This window comes from Myotis nattereri (genome assembly GCF_964212035.1).
Source record: "Myotis nattereri genome assembly, chromosome: 16".
Classification (NCBI taxonomy): domain Eukaryota; kingdom Metazoa; phylum Chordata; class Mammalia; order Chiroptera; family Vespertilionidae; genus Myotis; species Myotis nattereri.
This window is the reverse complement of record NC_138091.1, coordinates 53882913-53905204: the sequence shown is the minus strand read 5'-3', so window position 1 is coordinate 53905204 and position 22292 is coordinate 53882913. Positions and strand designations below refer to the sequence as shown.

Here is a 22292-nt window from a genome sequence, read left to right as displayed (position 1 = left end):
TTGATGTTTCCATCTCTCTCTCCCTCTCCCTTCCTTTCTGACATCAATAAAAACATTTTAAAAATAAATAAAAATTCAGAATGGTCATCAGAGTCCTGAGCAGCTAACATCATCCTTCTCCAAATTTTTGTTATATTAAGCGTACATTTGCTCGTCACATGGGTTGGTCTGGTGGCAAGAGCAGTTTTTAAAACACGGGCAGTGAGCCCTTGCCTGTCACGTAGTTATAAAAGTTTCCCTTAGCATTTAGGCGCATCAGTTGGGACTTAAGAATATGGAACTTACTGCCTATTAAAGAATTATTTGGCCCGGCCGGTGTGGCTCAGTGGTTGAGCATCGACCCAGGAACCAAGAAGTCGCTGGTTCCATTCCTGGTTGGAGCACCTGCCCAGGCTATGGGCTCGGTCCCCAGGGTTCGTGCAGGAGGCAGCTGACCAATGATGTTCCTCTCTCACCGATGCTTATGTCTCTCTATCCCTCTCCCTTCCTCTCTCTCTAAAGATCAATAAAAACATATTTAAAAAAAAAAGAATTTGGTTCTGCCACAGTTTGATCCTTTAGCTAAAAATAAGTAGGTTCCTGAAATTTGTAGTAAATACATTTAGTCCCAGGAAAAAAAGCCCCCCACAAAGTTGCTCTGTTCAATGGTGACATCATCAGACCGAGAAGCCAAATGCTACCAGTACTTTTCTAAACACTTAAAGGCGGGAAGCTGTTACTTGGGAAAATTCCCGTGGTTTTTTTTTTTTCTTTCTTTTTTTCTACTTCATTGAGAGCAGACGGATTGCTTTCACTTCTTGATTTTGTCTTAAGATGTAGGCCCTCTGATTTCCCTGTGTGACGGCGGCTGTGTTCTTTGTCCCATAGCGTCTCTTTTCTCTCTCTGTTACCGTTGTGGCATTACCGAGCACCTGCTGTATGCCGTGCAGGGCACTCTGTGCCAGGGTATGGATTCCGGCCCTGTGCCCCGGGACTGTGGTGCCTCCGGCGAGCGGCAGGACAGACGCCCTAAAATGAGCTTGTCACTCACGCTGCGGGGCGCGGCACAGAGGGAGCGTGGACAGCACACGCTCTTTGGTGGCTGTGAGTCAGGGCTCTCCAGAGAAACAGAATATATATCCTGTAGTGGCTCATGGGATCGTGTGGGTGGGCAAGTCCACACTCCGTAGGGCAGGCTGGCGGCCGGCGGCATGTCTGGGGTGCAGTCTGAGGCAGAGTTCCTTCTGCAGGCAGCCTCGGTTGTTGCTCTTAAGGTCTTCAGCTGGTTGGATGAAGCCCCCACATGATCAAGGGTTTATCTCTTTTTCTTAAAGTCGGTTGATTATAGAGCCCTGGCCAGTGTGACTCAGTTGAGTGTTGTCTCAGGCACCAAAAGGTTGCCAGTTCGATTCCCAGTCAGGGCACATGCCCAGGCTGCAGGTTGGAGTGTGTATGGGAGTCAACCGATCGATGTTGCTCTCCACATCGATGTTTCTCTCTCTCTCCCTCTCCCTTCTTCTCTCTCTCTCTCAAATCAGTAAAAACATGTTTAAAGCCCTAACCAATTTGGCTCAAAGGATAGAGCATCGGTCTGCGGACTGAAGGGTCCCAGGTTCGATTCTGGTCAGGGGCATGTACCTTGGTTGCGGGCACATCCCCAGTGAGGGGTTTGCAGGAGGCAGCTGATCGATGTTTCTCTCTCATAGATGTTTCTGGCTCTCTGTCCTTCTCCCTTCCTTTCTGTAAAAAATCAATAAAATATATATTTTAAAAAAAGAAAATATTAAAAAAAACATATTTAAAGAAAATAAAGTCAGTTGATTCTAGATACTGGTCACATCTGCAATTACCCTCACAGCAACATCTAGACTAGTGTGTACCCGAGGCTAGCACCATAGCCTAGCCAAGTTGATACCTAAAATTTAACGTCGTGGCTTCCACTTTAATGATTCTTACTACATAAATGCTAAGCTTGAATTTTTAGTTGCTGAAAAAGTGTACTTTGAAAAAAAATTTTTTTAAACCAAAATTTACAGTCTTTAAAAATCATTATTTAAAAAGTATGCTCCTGTCCTGGATGGTTGCTCAGTGGTTAGAGCGTTAGCCTGCAGACGAAGGCTTGCAGGTTCTATTCTCCGTCAAGGGCACGTACCTCAGTTGCAGGCTCAATCCCTGGACCTGGTCGGGGAATATTTGGGAGGCAGCCAATTGATGTGTCTCTCTCACATGGATGTTTCTCTCTCTCACTCCCCCTCCTCCCTCTCTTCCACTCTCTCTCTAAAAAAAAAAAAAAAAAATCAGTGGAAAAAATATCCTCAGGTGAGGATTAAAAAAAGAAAATTATGCTCCTTCCAAAATTTCAGAGCTTATCATCTAGTGTCAGAGGCAGAATGCATGTATACAGAGATAAATAAGAATCCAGAATGTGCCACGACCAAACGGGATTTACCCCAGGAATGCAAGGTTGGCTTAATATCTGAAAACTCAATCCATGTTAATATACTATATTAGTGGAATAAAGAAAAAAAAACTCCACATGATCATCTTAATAGATGTAGACAAGACATTTGACAAAATCCAACACCCATCAGTGATAAAAATGAAAAAATACCCACACCCAAAAGCGTTTATTCATAGCAGCATTATTCACAATAGCTAAAAGGTGGAAATAACCCAAAAGCCCGTCAACTGATGAATGAAACAACTGAGAAATAAAATGTAGTAAACCCACACAATGAGGAGTATTTGGTAATAAAAAGGAATGAACTGCTGATATTTGCTACAACATGGATGAACCTTGAAAACACTGATGCTAAGTCAAAGACGCCAGATGCGTATTATTGTGTAATCCCTTTTATATGAAATGTCCAGAAGAGGCAAATCCAGAGAAACAGAAAGTAGATTACTGACTGCCAGTGGCTGGGGGAGGGGGAAATGAGGAGTGATTGCTAATGGGATCTTTTTAGGGTAATGAAAATGTCCCCAAATTAGATAGTGGTGAATGGTTACATAACTCTGTGAACATTCTAAAAAACCACGGGATTGTTCCCTTTAAGTAGCTGCTTGTATAGTATGTGAATTATATCACAATAAAATTTTTTTAAATGGACGATATGCCTAAATACAAGAGCTAAAAACTATAAAACCCTACAAGAAGATATGAGAGAAAATATTTCTTCTTATTATTATTATTTTAATCCTCACCTGAGGATATTTTCCATTGATTTTTTTAAAAAAATATTTTTATTGATTTCAGAGAGGAAGGGAGAGGGAGAAAGCGATGGAAACACCAATGATGAGAGAGAATCATTGATTGGCTGCCTCCTGCATGCCGCCCAAGGGGATCGAGCCCACAATTCGGGCATATGCCCCGAGTGGGAATCGAACTGTGACCTCCTGGTTCACAGGTCGATGCTCAACTACTGAACCATGCTGGCCGGGCTCCATTGATTTTTACAGAGAATGGAAGAGAGAGGGAAAGACAGAGAGAAATATGGATGTGAGAGATAAGAAGTATAATCCATAAAAGAAAAAAACTGATAAATTGGATTTCTTCAAAATTGAAAACGTTTCTGCTTTGAGAGATGTTAAGAAGATGAAAAGGCCGAAACCGGTTTGGCTCAGTGGATAGAGCGTCGGCCTGCGGACGGAAAGGTCCCAGGTTCGATTCCGGTCAAGGGCATGTACCTGAGTTGCGGGCACATCCCCAGTGGGAGATGTGCAGGAGGCAGCTGATCGATGTTTCTCTCTCATCGATGTTTCTAACTCTCTATCCCTCTCCCTTCCTCTCTGTGAAAAATCAATAAAATATATTTTTTTTAAAAAAGAATTTTGTATCCAGAATATCAAGAACTTTTACAACTCAATATTAAGAAGACACCGCAGTTTAAAAATGGACAAATGAGTTGAATAGACCTATCATCAAAGAAGATATAAGAATGGCTAATAAACACCTGGAAAGATGCGCGCATCAGTAGTTACTAGAGGGGAACAGTTAAAGCCACAACCACTAAAATAAAAAAGGCAAGATCAAGTGTTGGTGAGAATGCAGAGAAATTGTGACTCTGGCGTATTGCCGACGGGAATGTGAAATGGTACAGCCACTTCGGAAAAAGAGTCTGGCAGTTTCTTAAGACGCTAAACATCAGTGTATCTTATGGTCCAGCAATTCCACTCCTATGAACCCATCAAAAGAAATGAAGACGCGCATTCATGCAAAGACACGTGTGCAGACAGATGTTCACAGCAGCATTGCTCCTGCTGGTCAGAAAACTGGAAACCACCCAGGTGCCCGCGGGCTGTGAAGGCGTTAACAAAACCAGGTGCATTTGTACAGCGAAATACCAGTGAGCGCTTTAAAAGGATGGACTACGCCTGCTGCGCAACATGGAGTCACCTCAAGACCAGTAGCGACGTGACAGAAGCCACGTGCAGGCCTGTGGGTGGTGTGAGGCCATCACAGCGAATGCCTAGCAAAGGCAGGTTTGCAGAGAGAGAGCATCGGCCTGAGGCCGGATGGCAGCGGGAGTTGGTTGCAGTGAGGGAACGTCTCCGTAGTGATGCGAAATGTTTGCAACTGGGTCGTGGGGAGAGTGCCCAGTGTCACTGAATTGTACAATAGATAGATTTTATGCTGTGTGTGTTATTCCTCAGTAAAGCTGAGTAAAGACATCGTACAGAGGGCGCTGGCCGGGGTGGCTCTGTGGGTTGGCGTCATCCCATGCACCACAAGGTTGCACTCATATCAATGTCTCTCTGCCCCCCGCCCCCTCTGTAATAGCTTAATAAGGTAAATTCCAAAAACAGATCCTGCCTTCTAAGAGGAGTTCTGGTGCCAGCTCTTAAGATAAAATGCTCTTTAATTCCATCTCCTTCCGGAAGAAAAGGGTATTCATTGAGTTTCAGGCGAAGACGGGATGGCCAGATGGAGAGGGAGGGCAGGTGGTTACAGATCCGGCCTGAAACGCTAAAGATGAGAGACGACGGTTTGGGAGTCGCGTGTAAGGAAGGAGAAGGCAACGGGTACGAACGGCCCACAGGGTCTGGCCAGCTGCATAGGCGTCCATCCCGGCAACAATCCTTTTTTGAAAGAGGTTTTATTATCTCTGTTTCCCCAATAAAGACACCGAAGCTCAGCAGTGTTAAATACTTGGTTCTAGGTCACGCGGCTGGAAGACCGAAATACCAGCGTCAGACCCGGCTCCGGCCCAAGTCAGGGCCTTTGCTGCGGTTCTGTGAGGGAAGGACCGAGAGGGAGCGGGAGGGACAGCAGGAGGGAGAATGGAGGGTGGAGGGAGGATTGAGCTCTTACAGCCGTGACCCTGTTTGTGGCCTGGGCAAGAAGTGGAGCCAGGGAGAGGCAGGAAGAGGCAGAACTGAACGGGGTTTCAGAAGCGAGGAACAGGGAGCCTCCGGAACGGAGTGGACGTCTCCCGGGAGCTCCTGAGGTGCGTGAGGTGTGGGGAAAGGCTGTCGGTCCCCGGAACAGTTTCGGTGGAGTGGTGGGGACCATTGTAAAGATTTGAGGAGTTACAGGACGTGGGATGGAAGCAGACAGAGGAGGATGGACGGATGGATGGATGGACAGACGAACGGATGGATGGATGGGCAAGAGGGTGGACATTAAGGCATGGGAGATGGAGTTTTTATTTTTGAGAATTTTTATGAGTTTATTTAAGCCAAACTAACAAAATATGCGAGGGAGCAGGATCTCAAATGCTCCCTGGAATTTTTTTTAAAATAGATTTTTATTGATTTCAGAGAGGAAGGGAGAGGGAGAGAGAGACGGAAACATCCGTGATCGGCTGCCTCCTGAATGCCCCACACTAGGGATCAAGCTCACAACCCGGCATGTGCCTTTGTCCGGGAATCAAGCTGTGACCTCCTGGTTCATAGGTCGATGTTCAACCACTGAGCCACGCCAGCTGGGTTGGAATTGTTTTTTGTATTTGTTTTTAAGTTGGGGAGAGAGCATCCTATATAATAAAAGCCCAATATGCTAAGTGTCCGGTTGTCAGGTGACTGGTCAACTGTTCAACCAATCAAAGTGTAATATGCTAATGATGTGCTAAGGCCACTCAACCTCTCACTATGACGTGCACTGATCACTAGGGGGCAGAGTCAACTGGTCGACCAGTCGCTATGATGTGCACTGACCACTAGGGGGAAAATGCTCCAACCAGTAGGTTAGCTTGCTGCTGGGGTCCGGCCGATCAGGGACTGAGCAAGATGGGCCCGACACACCCTGGAGCCCTCCCGCGGTCTCTCCCTGGCCCGATCGTGCACAGGTGGGGTCCCTCGGCCTGGCCTGCGCCCTCTCGCAATCCGGGATCCCTCGGGGGATGTTGGAGAGCCAGTTTCAGCCCCATCCTGCAGGGCACCAGATGCAGGGCTCATGGCTGGTGAATGCTGCTGCAGCAGCGTGAGCCTCTCCCGATGGGGACTGATTGGGCACGAGCCCGCGGCAGGCACAGCAGGACTGGGATGAGCGGGAGCGACAGGTAGGAGCTGCAGGTGGTGCAGGACTGTGGGTTTTAGCCCAATCCCTGCAGGCCACCTAGAGGGGCCCCATCCGTGCACGAATTCATGCACTGGGCCTCTAGTGTTTATATAATGAGGCAAGTGAAAAGCCCGTGGAGCGAGAGGAATGGAAACGTGGAGAAAGGATGGTTGTTAAGGTCTCAAGGAGGTCAAGGTAGTTAGAATGAGAGCTCAGGGGAAGTTAACCTCAAATGGGGAGGGACACCTTGAGGCCGAGAGGATGGATGGAAACACAGTACTTGTGAGGGGCTGCTGGAGGCGGGTTCCGAGGGAGCGCCACGAGGAGGAAGACAGCATAGGGACCAGGGTCGGGGGTGGGCCTGTGGGAAGGGTTTGGATCCCGGATGCGTGCCTTGCTCTGGAAACTATTAAGGTAGCAGTTGTTAAATTATATTGTACGGGTTCAGAATAGAATAGAGCCTAGATCTAGGTATATATTGCATGATAAAAAGGGCATTTCAAATAATATTCAATAAATGGTGTTAATAAAGTTTCCTATCTGGAAAAAAAAAAGACTAAATCCTTATCCCACAAGGATATATTCCACATGTAAAAACAATCAAATAATTTTGTCATTCAGTGGAGATACAGTGTGATGGCTCAGAGCACACACAGGCTCTGGAATAAAACCCTCTGGCTTCGGGGCCTGCGCTGCCTCTTACCGGCTGTGTGACCCTGGACAAATGGCTTAGACTCTCTGTGCATTTGTTTCCTTTTCTGTAAAATGAAAACATCAGTCACCCCTGCCTTAGAGGGCTGCTGCGAGGCGCAAACGGTGCGGTACTTGCCCGCTCAGTGCCGGCCGGCGCGCCCGCAGTCCGAGTATCGGCACGTGCTCCGTCAGAACAGCGCGGCCAGGCCGTGAGCGCGCGTGGGAACGGGCCTGGGGACATTAGGCGGAGGAGAGCAGCGGGCAGGCCAGTGTATGTAACACCCCAGTTGGGATAGAACATAAACAGAGGCGAGCAGAGAGCTCCGTGCGCAGGGGTTATGAGCACAGGACAGCGGGCAGCCCAGACCAATTGTGGGCCTCGGAATTACCTCTCATGGAGCTGAATTATCACTTAAAAGAAATGAATTTATTGGGGTTTCATTGGTTAATAAAATCACATAGGTTTGAGGGGTACAGTTCCGTAACACATCACCTGTATATTGCGTTGTGTGGTCACCACCCCAAGTCAAGTCTCCTTCCATCACCATGTATCCCCCTTACCCACTTCTACCTCCCCCCACCCCTTCCCCTCTGGTCATCACCATCCTGTTGTCTGTGTCTATGAATTTTTTTATTCTGAAGGGGGTTTGCTTAATCCCTTCACCCAGCCCCAAACCCTCCTCCCTCTGACAGCTGTCAGCCTGTGCTCTGTGTCTGAGTCTGTTTCCATTTTGTCTGTTAGTATATTTTGTTCATTAAATTCCACCTATAAGTGAGATCACATGATGTTTAACGTTCTCTGGCTGGCTCATTTCACGACAGATTTTGAAGACTCCATACAAAAAATTTTTTTAAGAATGTAAATAGCTTCTTAATGATTTTTTATACTGATTGTATGTTCAACAACATTTTGGATATATTAGATATGTTAGATATCCAAAGTATTGTGATAAATAAGACATTAATTTTGCTTGTTTATTTTTACTTTTGAAAACTGGCTATTAGATCATTTAAAACCACATGCGTGTCTTGCATTTATGTTTTTGTTGGCTAGCACGGGTCTGAGGAAAGTACTGGTGTCATTTTATTCCCTGATAAGGAATTTGTTTACCTGGATGCCTTTTTTGCTTTAATACTTTTAAAAACATTTATTTCTTTTTTATTTTTGTATCAGTTTTGAGAGAGAGAGAGAGAGGGAGAGAGAGAGAGAGAGAGAGAGAGAAACTGATCCATTGCCTCCCGCAATGTGCCCCGACCAGGGATGGCACCCGTAACCTGAGTATGTGCCCGGAGCAGGAATCGAACCTGCCGCCTTTCGCCATATAGGAGGACGCCCAACACCTGAGCACTCCCGCCGGGCACTGGGGCAAGTTTCTAGAGGGGTCCATTCCCAAGAAAGGAGAAAGCTGAATGTTGATGAATTTCTTTTTTCCTTTTGGCTGGTGAGGTATTCTTTGAATACCAGGGGAGATCAGCTTTGTAAAGGGACGCGGTGTGGGACTCTTCTACTGAAATGAAAAATTCTCTTTTCATCTGTGAATTATCGACCCTCATTGTGGTCTTTGTCTATTTGGGCTCTTGATTTTAGATGCAAAGCAAAACTACAGTTAGCTCTACGCTATGCTCTTGATCATTTATTTTCTTTTAATATTATCCCCAAAGGGGAGGCATTTCCAATAGAAGCCTGGCACCTTCTCTAAGCCCTTGCCCCGCCCCCAGGCCATTGGTGCTTTTCTCTAGCTAGGAGCCTGTAAGCTGGTGATCTGTGCGTGTCACCGTCCCCATCCCTCACCTGACTGCTCCCAGGTCCTGGCAGCTCGGCGTGTCCCGCGCTGAACTCGGCCTGCTCCACGCCAGGCACCAACCCTGCTTCCCACCATTCCTTATTCATGATTTGGGCAAGCCACCCATCAACATAAACTCTTCACTTTTCTAAGTTCACCTCATGTATAATAAATATATAATTTCTCCATAAATACATAACGTATAGAAAATATATTTCACTAAGGGTCAGCTTTAAATGGCTTGATGACTTGAAATGGCTGCTTCTACTCAAGGCACCTCCCCTCTCTATAAATTATGCACTTGGAAAATAGGGCCTGTAAGTGCTGGCCATCAATAATTGATCATCAAGCTTTCCTAAATGATGGCTTGCCCAGTGGCATCCCAGCAGATGGCTGCTCACTGTGGCTTTACGTTTGGATGGGGAACTGTCTAGCGTTTGCTTTGATTCGGGCTGCGATGGCTCTCGAAGAATCTTTCCTTGTTGGTTGTTTAATTAAAGAATCACCTGGCCTGGCCGGTGTTGCTCAGTGGTTGAGTGTCAGCCTGCAAACCAGGAGGTCACTGCTTGAGTCCCATTCAGGGCACAGGCCAGGGTTGCTGGCTCGATCCCCAGTAGGGGGCATGCAGGAGGCAGCCGGTGGATGATTCTCTCTCATCATTGATGTTTCTATCTCTCTCTCCCTCTCCCTTCTTCTCTGAAATCAATAAAAACATATTTTTTAAAAAAGATTCCAAAATGCATGGATGACAGAGAATAACCACCTCGAGTTTAAGGGGGGAAAATCAGGAACAAAATGCACATACGTGTTCACTGATGGGCGTCGCGGGGCCTCCTGGTGTTGGGCTGAGGGCAGTGGAGACGGGTCCCGGGACGATCCGGTCAGGATGCTGGAAGGAGAGCGGTGATCTGTGCTGTGTTTGGTGGCGTGGCTTCTCGCTGCTACGGTTTTGCTTCTCTACTTGGTGCCGTGGCCTCGAGTCGAGAGGAGGACGCTGTCCTGGGCGTGGCAGTGGCTCGGGTGATGGGTGGGGGGCCCGCGTCTCCCCGAATCGGCACCTGCCCCGGCCTGGTCGGCCGGGTGTCATTGGCTCTCGTGTCTCCCTCTCCAGGAAGCTACTTTGCCAGCCACTTCATCATGGGAGGAGAGAAGTTCGACTCGGCCCACCCCGAAGGCTACCTGTTTGGAGAGAACAGCGACCTGAACTTCCTGGGGAACAGGCCCGTGGCGGTATGGCTCACTGTGTGCTGCGCGTGGGGGTGAGGCCGCTCCTTGCGGGGCTGGTCCCGTGTCTGTGGCTTGGTCTGAGTTAAGGGGGTCCCGGGAGGCAGATGGGGGTCCCGGGAGGCAGGTGGGAGGTCCTGGGAGGCAGGTGGGGGTCCTGGGAGGCAGGTGGGGTCCTGGGAGGCAGGTGGGGATCCTGGGAGGCAGATGGGGCCCTGGGAGGCAGGCAGGGGTCCCGGGAGGCAGGCGGGACCCTAGGAGGCAGAGGGCGCCTCCACTGGCGGAGCTGGGTCGCTGGCACTAGGAGCTGAGCCGTCCCAAGGCCACGGGCGTCTGCCCGAGGGTGAGGCCGGCTCCCAGAAGCCAGGTCTCCGCGGGGTTCAGACTCAGCCTCGGTGCCGCTCCGCCGACAGCTCTGGCCCAGCGCCAGCTCGCGCTCCTGCCTTTCCTTCCCTCTTCAGTGCGCTTATCGCCGTAGAAACGTTTACTGCCCCGTCTCGCCCTGTGTATCACCTGCCTGCCCTTACAGGGGTTCTCAACCTTCCTCACGCCGCGACCCTTTAACACAGTTCCTCATGTTGTGGTGTCCCCCAATGTCATTGTTACAAATTGAATATCATTAAAGCACAGTGATTAATCACAAAAACAATATGTAATTATATATGTGTTTTCCGATGGTCTTAGGCGACCCCTGTGAAAGGGTCGTTCGACCCCCAAAGGGATCACGACCCGCAGGTTGAGAACCGCTGCTGTAGGAGGGGAGTCTGTGGGGCCAGGACTTTCCCTCATGGTCGATTCGCGGCACCAGAATGAAGCCTGCGCAGCGATAGCCCCTAACACACGTTTCCTGAATGAATGACGGAGACGGTGCCCTCGGGGTCCGAGTTGACGTGAGGCTCCGTCTCTCTCAGTCCCCGTCTCTCTCAGTCCCTTCGGCTCATCCGTCATTGTCTGGAGGGTTCCCTGCACCCAGCAGGAGGCTTTGGAATAGCAGCTGCCGTGGCTGTGGACGGGCTGGGGAAGGTCCTGGGCTCCGGACATTATTTCTATCTTCATAAAGGCCCACCCGTCAGCGGAGCTAGCGTCAGTCCCATTCTGTGAGCGAGCGAACTGAGGTTCCGGGAGGTGAAGGATAAAAGCGGCGTCGACCAAGGGCTGTTCTAAGTGTTTCCCTTAAAATTCTCCCGAAGTCACATGACCAGGTGCCAGGCCACCGAGCAGCAGCCTTTCTCGCCGCGCCTTCCATCGCTCCCATCCCCGCCTCCCTCCAGGACCCCCGTGCAGCGGGGCAGGCAAAACCCAGGAGCAGGAGATGTTTAAACAGCAGCGAAGGCCCGAAGGGAGGGCCTCTGGGAGCGGAGCAGGCGCGGGCGTTGCCTCGGGGCTGGTGCTGAGAGGAGGGGGCTGGTGGGCGGGCGGGCGGGCGGGCGGCCAGCGAGCCTTCGAGAACGGCTGGGTTGTCCTCGAGGGTGAGGAAGGGCTTGCCAGGAGCGAGGCGCGCGAGCAGAACTGAGCACACGTTTACCCAGCGACTGCTGTGTGCCAGGTGCTGTGGTGGGCGCGGGGGGCAAGGCTGACATGCGCCTGGCTTGCTCCCCCCTGGGACAAACGACACCCGGCGGCCGAGTGGGCATCTCCTGGTGGCGACATACAGTGGGCCAGGTCGGTGGGGCTCCGCTCGCCTGCGGTTTCTGTCTCCCTCCTGTCGGCCCCGGGGGGGACCGATGATTCACAGGCAGGTGCATCCCTGGAGAAGTTTTATTTTTCTTCTTTTAAAAAAAATATATTTCTTTATTGATTTCAGAGAGGAAGGGAGAGGGAGGGAGAGAGAGAAGCATCAATGATGAGAGAGAATCATGGATCGCGGCCTCCTGCACGCCCCCTACTGGGGATCGAGCCCACAGCCCGGGCCTGTGCCCTTGGCCGGGATCAAGCCTGGGACCCTTCAGCCTGCAGGCCGACGCTCTGTCCACTGAGCCACACCAGCCAGGGCGAAGCTTTATTTTTCACGAAGATTAATCTGGTGATGGTCCTCCACCTTGAGCTGTAACTAAAAAACATTTTTATTGGTGGCGGCTCTATTTCCTTCCTTTTTATCTGGAGTTGACCCTGCTTACAGTCCTTTGGCCAGCAGTGGCGCAGCGGTATTTTCAAAATACCAAGTCCTGCTTGGCCAGTGCGGCTCGGTGGTTGAGCGTCAAACCAGGAACCAAGAGGTCACCGGTTCGATTCCCGGTCAGGGCACCTTCCCTGGGTTTCGGGCTCGATCCCCTGTTGGGTGCGTGCCTCTCTCTCACTGATGTTTCTCTCTCTCTCTCTCCCTCCCCCTTCCTCTCACTCTAAAAAATCAATAAAAACATTTAAAAAAAAACAACCAACTCCTTCTGGCTTCAAGTGAAGTCCTGCCGGCGAAGCCTAGTGGGACGTCCGCTCTGCGTTTGCTGCGGCTGCTCAGCTGTCGAGGAGAGCGCGCTCTGTTGTGGCCGCGCAGGGACGCGTTTCCTCCGGGCGTGCCCCGTGCACCCGTCTCCCTTGCTTCTTGCGTCCCTCTGGTGTCACAACAGTTTTTGTTGGTTGGTTGTTTTTTTTACATTTTTGACCTTTTGGGGCATCAAGATGATTTCGCAGCAAGTCAGTGCTCGGTTGGGTTCGGGTTGGGGCTCGCGCTGGCTGACAGCTTCCCCCGAGTTCCCGGCCGAGCGTCCGCCTCTGCGTGAGCCTGCGGGTGGCTGGCGAGGGGCCTTGACCTCAAGTCCGAGTCTTCTTCCCCACGGAGCCCCCGCGTGGGCCTCTCCGCGGTTGTTCTCATGTAGCAATCGTTACATGTGCCTCACGGTGTGCGGAGCAAGTGTTTTTTCTCAAAAGACATCAAAGTTTTATGTGAGGAAAGCAAGTCAGGAACTCGTCGTTGCCAAATAGTCAGCAGGATGTAAAGTGCAGCTCAGGGAATAGAGTCAATAATGTTACAATAACCTCCTGGCAGCGGGGCTCAGTGGCTGAGCATCGACCTGTGAGCCAGAAGGTCACGGTTCGATTCCCCGTCAGGGCACATGCCCTGGTTGCGGGCTCCATCCCCAGTAGGGGGCGTGCAGGAGGCAGCCGATCAGGGATTCGCTCTCGCCATTGATCTTTCTATCTCCCCCTTCCTCTCTGAAATCAGTTTTGAAAAATGTAATAACTATGCCAGGCGGGGAAATATCGGGGCAGGGGAGGGGGGAGAGGGGGGACACTTTGTAAAGTATCCGATTGTCTAGCCCAGTGGCTCTCAGCCTTGACTGCATGTTAGAATCACCTGGGGATCTTTTTAAAATCCTGATTTCCGGGCCTCATCCTCCGGAAGTTCTGTTTCTTTGTTACTTATGTTGTGGCCCCACCCCATCACAAAGAAACAGAATTTCCGGAGGATGAGGCCCGGAAATCAGGATTTTAAAAAGATCCCCAGGTGATTCTCATGGGCAGCCCAGGCTGAGAACCGCTGGTCTAGCCACTGTGCCGGACACCTGAAACCGATACAAAATAATATTGAATGTCAACTGTCATCGAAAAAATTACAAAAAAGAAAGAAAACAAATCCGAGAACTCCGTGTAGGTGGCTAGAAACGGAGTTTAAGAATGAATGCGGCACACCTCCCCTCCCCTGTGCCAGGTAACACTCGCCACAGCTAACGCTCATGGCACCCTCGCTGTCTGCCAGGCCGGCGTGCTGAGCGCTTCCGACCTGCCCTCCCCACACCCTAGAGAGGAAGGTTCTCGCCTGACCGCCTGACCGCTGAGGAGCTCGAGGCACCAGGAATCTAGACCAGCGGTTCTCAACCTGTGGGTCGCGGCCCCTTTGGGGGTCGAACGACCCTTTCACTGGGGTCGCCTAAGACCATCGGAAAACACATATATAATGACACATTGTTTTTGTGATGAATCACTATGCTTTAATGATGTTCAATTTATAGCAATGAAATTGGGGGTCCCCACAACATGAGGAACGGTATTAAAGGGTGGCGGCACTAGGAAGGTTGAGAACCACTGATCTGGACGAAGGTTCCAAAGGCCGTGAGCACCTGCCTGGGGCCTGGAACCCGCCGTCCGGCCCCAGAGCCATGTTGCGGTCAGATCGGTGGACCCGGCCCCCGCCACATGCTGTGTGGGAGCCGAGCAGGCCATTGAGTGCCCGTGGGCTGTGGCGCGGCGTCTAAAAGTAGTTCTCCCGGGGGACTTCTTGAGCGAGTTCTCCGGGTGTGTAATTCCATCCGCCCGGAGCCCCGAGCCCCAGGTCGCCGCCCTGCATCTCAGCTGGTTTAGGGGAGGAGGGAGGCCCAGTGATTGAAGGGCGAGGAGCTCAGCTCCCAAGGCCTGACTTCCACTCTCTAGTGACATATCTCCGTGTCGGCCAGGGGCGTGGGGTTGCCGAGGAAGGAGCAGAAGGAGCACAGCATTTAAAGCCGCCCGGCAGCTCGAGGCGAGAGCAGCTCCCCTTTCCCGAGGGAACGAAGCCGGGCTGCAATGAATTGTTTGATCCAACGGAAAAGCCGCAGGCTCCCTGGCCTCGGGGACCTGTGGTCTTCCCCGGCCTTTCCCAACGATCGCGCGGAAAGCAGTCTCATTCGCCCTCGCTGGTTTGGCTCCGTGGATAGAGTGCCGGCCCCTGCACTAAATGGTCCCGGGTTCGATTCTGGTCAAGGGCCCATGCCTCGGCTGCAGGCTCGATCCTGTGCGGGAGGCAACCAATCGATGTGTCTTTCTCACATGGATGTTTCTCTCTCTGTTTCTTCCAGGCTCTTTCTAAAAAAATAAAATTATAATTATTAAAAAGATAAAAGGAGTAGCATTCTGTGGACCATCGCTCCGCCCGTAGTGGTACTGTGGAGCAGTACTGAGCTGAGTGACCCCTTGGAGCCACCCTGAAGGTCAAATTTACCGTCGACCCCTTAGGACAGTGATGGCGAACCTTCTGAGCTCGGCGTGTCAGCATTTTGAAAAACCCTAACTGAACTCTGGTGCCGTGTCACATATAGAAATGTTTTGATATTTGCAACCATAGTAAAACAAAGATGTATATTTTTGATATTTATTTTATATATTTACATGCCATTTAACAAAGAAAAATCAACCAAAAAAATGAGTTCGTATGTCACCTCTGACATGCGTGTCATAGGTTCGCCATCACTGCCTTAGGAGCAACCCTGAAGGTCAAATCTACCATCAGGTCTCCAGGGGCGGGTGTAAGGCACTAGCTCAGCATGACGGGCGGAGGGAGGCTGGGATCGGAGGGAGGCTGGGATCCAGATTTCAGGGGGATGGGTGCGTCTCACCGCTCGCTCCCCTCTCTGCAGCCCTGGCACGTCTGTCGCTGGGCTCTCAGGTGACCCAGCTGTGAAGCGAGGGCGGTTCTGACCTCGGAGGCCTGTCCTGCTGGAGAAACGCCAGGCGGGAGGGCCCTGGAGCCTGTTGGCTGTGCCTGCCTCCCTCCCTCCCGGGCGGGTCCCTTCTGCAGCGACGGCCGGCTCTGGGGGGAGAGACTCCCTGGGCATGAGCGACTGTGAGCAGGGTCTGCAGGGCTCCGTGCTCCGTGGGGGGCAAAGGTCACTGCTCCTCCATCCCGGTCATTCCAGTTAAATAGGGGCCGGCCCTCCCCTGCCTGGCTGGTGGGAGAGCTGGGCTGGTTTTTTGCTTCGTGATAGGGTGGTTGCTCTTGTTCTGAAGGCAGATTGCTGCTAGAATCCAAGTTGTTCGGAGGCCTGGTGACCGTGGGGTGCTGTGGGGTGTCCACACCTCGGCGGGGATTGTTACACACGGGAGAGCGTGTCTGTACTGTGAACTGTCAGCAGCCGGAGGGAAGCCAGCTCTGTCTCCTCCGAGAGGCAGATGTGCCCCACCGCCCTGTTTACCGAAGAAAGCAAGTTGCCAGATAGAACGTGGGTCCGACTTCACGCCTGATAGAGGCAGCAGCATGTGACGGCCTGTGTGTGCGAGCATTTATGCTTGTGGGTGCAGAGCAGCTACCAGAGGACAGTGCACTTGACCCTGGTACATGGTCACTCTTGGGCGCATCATCACAGCCTCCTAATGTTTGACTTTTCCCCATTGAACGTGTTTTGTTTTGTTTTATTAAATTGAAGCATTTTAAATGTCTTAACACACAGAGAAGGGACTGCCGCTGAGCAGAGGAAGGAAGGAGGTCAGGGGAATAGAAAGAAGCAGGAACACGAAGGAAGTTCATAAAATAGTGAGTGTGGGTTTTCTTAGCTGCAGGAAGGGTGGGGCCCGCTGGGGGGGTGAACGGGGCAGCGGGGGGGGGGGGGGGGGCGGGGAGGCTTGTAGAGAAGGACGAGGAGTCGGAATAAGCCCTAAGGACGGGCAAGGTGGCCCCAGCCTCGCGGACGCTGTGAGAGCTGAACAGGAAAGGAAGTCACGCTTTTCAGTAGTTCTCAACCTTCCTCACGCCGCGGCCCTTTCATACAGCTCCTCATGTTGTGGGGACCCCCAACCATAACATTATTTTCGTTGCTACTTCATCACTGTAATGTTGCTCCTGTTACGAATCGTCATGTAAATATCTGATATGTTGTATTTGTTTTCCGATGGTCGCGACCCACAGGTTGAGAACTGCTGTGTGGTGTCAGGCTTTACAGACAGTTCTGCTTAAGGATTTTTAAAAAATATATATTTTTACTGATTTCAGAGAGGAAGGGAGAAGAAGAGAGAAAAACATCCGTGATGAGAGAGAATCATTGATCCGCTGCCTCCTGCACGCCCCACACGGGGGATCGAGCCCACAACCCGGGCCTGTGCCCTGACCGGGAATCGAACCGTGACCTCCTGGTTCATAGGTCGACGCTCACCCACTGAGCCTCGCCACCCGGGCCGATTACGGATTTTTAAAGTGGCCTTTTTATTATACACGGCTCCCCGCCTCTAGGCGCTCCCAGAGGTGACCCCCTGCTCAGCGCAATAAGGAGTCTCCTCAACCTTTGTTTTGACCTTCAGGTTTTTTTGTTGTTTTTTTTAATTTATGACAAAATACACGTCACAGGAAGTGTAACATCTTCACCATTTTAAGTGTACGGTTCAGTAGTGTTAAGGACATTCACAGGGTAGTGCAAGCAACTTCTAGAACTCTTCATCTTGTAAAACTGAAACTCTGCCCCCATCGAAGGCTAATTCCCCGTGAATTCCCCCCTCCCCCCCCCAACCCGGCAGCTGCCCTTCTGCTTCCCGTCTCTCTGAATGTCAGAGTTCCAGGCCTCTCGCGTGAGTGGAATCCTGCCGTCTTTGTCCTTCTGTGTGTGGCTGTTTCACTGAGCAAAATGCCATCAAGGCTCATTGATGTTGTAGCGTGAGTCAGAATTTCCTTCCTTTTTTTTTTTTTTTTTTTAATTACTTTGTTGATTTTTAGAGAGGGAGGGAGGGAGAGAGAGAGAGAGAGAGAGAGAGAGAGAGAGAGAGAGAGAGAAACATCAGTTTGTTGTTCCACTTATGTATGCATTCATTGGTTGGTTGTATGTGCCCTGACCAGGGATCACACCCAAAACCTTGCCCTGTCAGGACAACGCTCTAACCCACTGAGCCACCCGGCCAGGGTGAATTTCCTCCCCTTTTAAGGCTGGGTGATATTCTGTTGTGTGTAGGCAACACATCTCGTTTACCCGTTCGTCCCCCGACAAGCCCTTGGGTGGCGTCCCCCTCTTGGCTGTTGGGACTAGCGCTGCTATGAACATGGGTGTTCCGTTCGGTTTTTAAGGCGCACGGGCACACCAGTATTGGGCTAAGGAGGAAGGATTATTCGGTTTTAGAAAATTATATGAATGAAATTATTTTAGTTCTTCAACGTTGAAACTTTCCATTAATAAAGATGAAGAAATCATCTCAGAGGCCTTCTCTAGAGAAAGTTGCTTTGGGCCACTGAGTGAATAAATACTGACTATGTAAACAGGCGGCTGTGCGGTTTAGAGATAGCATCATAGTCACATTTCCAAATCACCAAACTGTAGGTTTTGCTCAAGAGTTAGTTTCAGCTGTTTCTTGATTCCTGAGATAACGCGGACAAGCTGGTCATTTGCGTATGGAGAGTAGGACAGGGTTTTCTGTTCAGTAGCTAAGATCATAAAACGTGAGACCTCACAGTAACTGTAAAGTTAATTACAAGTTATAGCATAAAAAGACAACTTTGAAAAGCTAGTTGGGCCCTGGCCGGGTGGCTCGTTTGGTTAGACTGCAGGGGTGGGCAAACTTTTTGACTCGAGGGCCACAAGGGGTTCTTAAACTGGACTGGAGGGCCGGAACAAAAGCATGGATGGAGTGTTTGTGTGAACTAATATAAATTCAAAGTAAACATCATTACATAAAAGGGTACGGTCTTTTTTTTTTTTAGTTTTATTCATTTCAAATGGGCTATAGTTTGCCCACGGCTGGGTTAGAGTGTCATCCTGATACGCCAACGTTGTAGGTTTGATCCCTGGTCAGGGCACACATAAGAGTCAACCAACGAATGCATAAATGAGTGGAACAACAAAAATGGATCTCTCCCCACCCCCACCCCCCCCCCCTGAGATCAATGAGTAAATATAAAAATGAAGAGAAGGAAAGCCCTGGCTGGTGTGGCTCGCTTGGTTGGAGCGTTCTCCCGTACAACACAAGGTGTCAGGTTCGATTCCTGGTTGGCACACGTACCCAGGCTGTGGTTCGATTCCTAGTTGAGGCACGTGCAGGAGGCAACCGATCAATGTTTCTCTCTCTTTTTTATATATTGTTACTGATTTCGGAGAGGGAGGGAGAGTTAGAAATATCAATGATGAGAGAATCATTGATCGGTTGCCTCCTGCACTGGGGATCGTGCTTTAAACCAGGGCATGTGCCCTTGACCGGGAATCGAACCGTGACCTCCTGGTTCATAGTTGGATGCTCAACCACTGAGCCACACCAGCCGGGCTCTCTCTCTCTCTCTCTCTCTCTCTCTCTCTCTCTCTCTTTTTAATGTAAAAAAAGCATCAACTGAGTTCGCTCCTTTTCTTCCGCTGCAGATGCGCGTGGGCTGAGATCTGCGAGTGGGGTGTGGGTGTCGGATCCTCCGCTTTGCTCTGAGATGGGAGACAGGGAGTGTGGCGGTATCTGTCTGGCGTGTAGACTTCAGGGTGTAATTTTATGGATGAAAGTGATAGAAAGGGGGTGCAACGTAACCTGAAATTATGAGAAAGGAAGAAGTCTCTGGAGGAAGCCTGGCTGGAGACGAATGAGCAGTTCTCAGCAGCTGCTAACCTAGTGGGTTCCTTCCCTGTATGAGAATTTCCACACCAATTCGGACTGTAAAACTGCCCTGGGAGAGAAGGAAGAGGAGGAGGACGGGGGAGGAGGAGGAGGAGGAGGAGGAGGAGATGCCCTAGAATCCCCCCACCCCCGCCGAGTCCGCCTCCTTGGGCACCTCTGGGACCAGCTGGGTGAGGTCGGAAGCAAACCTGAGCCGGGGTCTTTGCGAAGCCCTTGGGTGGAGAGCGCTGTGGGGGGACATGCTGTGCTATATTTCCGCGTGGGGCACATGCCCAGTGAGAATGAGCACCTGATTTGGGCGCAGTGGCTTCAGCCTGGTCCTCGGGAAGCCTCGGGGTACAGCGTGTACCCGAGTCCAGGCGGCCTGCGGTGCGCCCCTCAGGGAGTCACCGGCCGTCGCGGCCTGCGGCGGGCGGTGGAGGAACAGGTGGCTCTGGTTCCTCATTCCCGGGAAGGAGCAGGACGGCCGGGCCGCGTGTGGCCAACCCTGTCTGCGGCCGGGGGATGGGAGCACCGACCGGGCGGGGAGGGGGTGGGGCGCCCACACATCACCGCACACCCCGTTCACACTCCTGCCCCTGCTTGTTAACCGAACAGTGTATCGCGGGGATCATTCTAGATCCACTTGTGTAGGGCTGGCTGTCCCTTTAAACATGCCGATTGGAGTGTGACACGCACCGAAGGGCCGCCCCTCGTGCCTGCGCAGGTGATGCTGACAGGTGAGCACGCCTCGGGGTCCAGCATCCAGGTCCTGGACGCCAGGTAGCCACGAGCCTGGCTTGTCTTCTGGCTTGAACTTGCTGTGAGTGGGACCGTGAGCCTGTGCCCGTCCATCTGGCCCCGCGGCTCCCGGTGTCTGTGAGGCACCTCGTTGCGGCCGCGACCGTGTGCTCATTCTCATCTGGGAGGTGCTCCCCGGAGGAACACACCAGCTCGTCCCCCCGATGAGCACAGCGCCGCCTTGTTGTTGGAGCACTTCAGCCGGTGTGAGCCGTGCGCGCGGCCGTGGGAGAGGAGAGCAGTGACCACAGCTCCCAGGAGTGCTCCCCACCCCCCTTGCCCCCGGGGCGGACGCGGTCTCTCTCGGGCCTGCGCGTTTTCTCCGCTGAAGGTCACGTGTGCGTGTTGGACCAGGCGGTCGGGACAGACGGAGGCGGCCTGCTCTGCTCCCATTTCACTCCGCCAGTGTCTTCCCTGAACTGAGACCCCGAAGAGCCTTCCTGTCCCAGTGAGGGCACTTGTGTCTCCGTGGGGCCTGCGGGGCTGCAGAGGGTGCATTCCACTAGAGTGCATGCGGGGCTCGAGGGAAACCAGGGCCACAGCAAAGAGGCACGTCCACGGCGTGTCCTGCAAGCGCTCAGGTTCCTGGATGAGACCATCGACCTGCTGGTGTTTCACGGCACATTCTTTCTCCCACGCGTTAGGAGCTGCGTGGTGGGTAGAATTCTTTAAAGAAGATACTGTCGTCACGGATGATGATCATATCACAGCCGATAGCCTGTATTTGTATAGCCCTGTGTGATGGTGAAAATACTTTTTATTTGATCTGAATCATGAGGTAGACAGGGCGGCCAGTTCCGTTGCACAGATAAGGAGACTGACGCCCGGGTCTCGTGTCAGCAAGTGTGAGGTCTCAGGTGAGACTCGGGTCTCCCCGCGCCCGTGGCCTCGGCTCGTTTTGCTAAGTCGCGTCATTTTCATTCTCCCGTCTTGCACACGGTTCTCTGGCAGGACCAGCGGGTCTTAGCTCCTAAACGTCATCAAGATTGCTCCATAAACCCCTTCATTAAACAGCCCACGGCAGCCCGGCTGGTGTGGCTCAGTGGGTGAGTGTCGACCTATGAACCAGGAGGTCACGGTTCGATTCCCGGTCAGGGCACAAGCCCGGGTTGTGGGCTCCATCCGCAGTGTGGGACGTGCAGGAGGCAGCCAATCATCCTTGATGTCTGTCTTCCCCTCCCTTTTCTCTGAAATCAGTAAAAAAATATATATTTTTTAAAAAGCTCAGGGTACCCTAGCTGGTCTGGCTCAGTGGATAGAGCGTCGACCTGTGGACTCAAGGGTCCCAGGTTCGATTCCGGTCAAGGGCACATGCCCAGGTTGTGGGCTCGATCCCCAGTGGGGGGCGTGCAGGAGGCAGCCAATCAATGATTCTCTCTCATCATTGATGTTACTATCTCTGTCTCCCTCTTCCTTCCTCTCTGAAATTAATAAAAACATATTTGAAAAAAGAAAAGATTGCTCTATCCTTAAAAAAAAAAAAAAAGCTCAGGGCAATCTGTTTTGTTTTTCAGTTATTTTGTGAGCATGGATTGTGGCAGCCGGTCATTTAGCCTGAGGGACAAATGTTCATAATTCGAGGAGTCGCCACAGGCACCTGCTGTCCTCCTCCGAGGGCCGTGCCCACCCGTTCCTGCAGCACAGGCCCGCTCTGTCCCCTGCGGTGCCCGTCTCATCGCTCTGGGGCATACGAACACGCTCTCGTGTGGATTCGCCCTCATACTCGGTCTCGAGGGAAGACCAGACCCCCCCACGCAGGGAGGAGAGAGGAGAGGGCCTTCGTGGCCTCGGTGCCGCTGACTCGGAGAAGGCCGCTCCACGCGGGACCTTCCGGCCTGTTGGGCGCCCTGTGTCTTCACGCCCCGGAGCACAGGCAGCTCTGGCGCTCGGCAGTGAGACTGAAGCACATGTTGCAGGAATTTCCTAGAAATTTCTCTGAAACGCCCTGAGACCTGGGTACACACTCTCACCTCTGTTTCCTGTGGTTCGCCCGGCTTACGGGAAACTGTACTTCCTGGTGCCGCGTTTCAGAGAAAAGCCTGGTTCGCGGGTTGAGCTTTTAAAGAGATAAGGCA

The 22292-nt window shown here is 51.7% G+C and overlaps 1 protein-coding gene across 2 annotated transcripts in view; it reads left to right on the top strand.

Moving 5' to 3' along the window:
- Positions 1 to 22292, top strand: part of RNF157 (ring finger protein 157) — a 64093-nt gene that overhangs the window by 4987 nt on the left and 36814 nt on the right. For both annotated transcript variants that reach the window (XM_081110328.1, XM_081110327.1), the window contains exon 2: positions 10067 to 10185. In XM_081110328.1, the coding sequence (XP_080966454.1) occupies positions 10067 to 10185 (119 nt within the window). The remainder of the gene's footprint in view (positions 1 to 10066; positions 10186 to 22292) is intronic.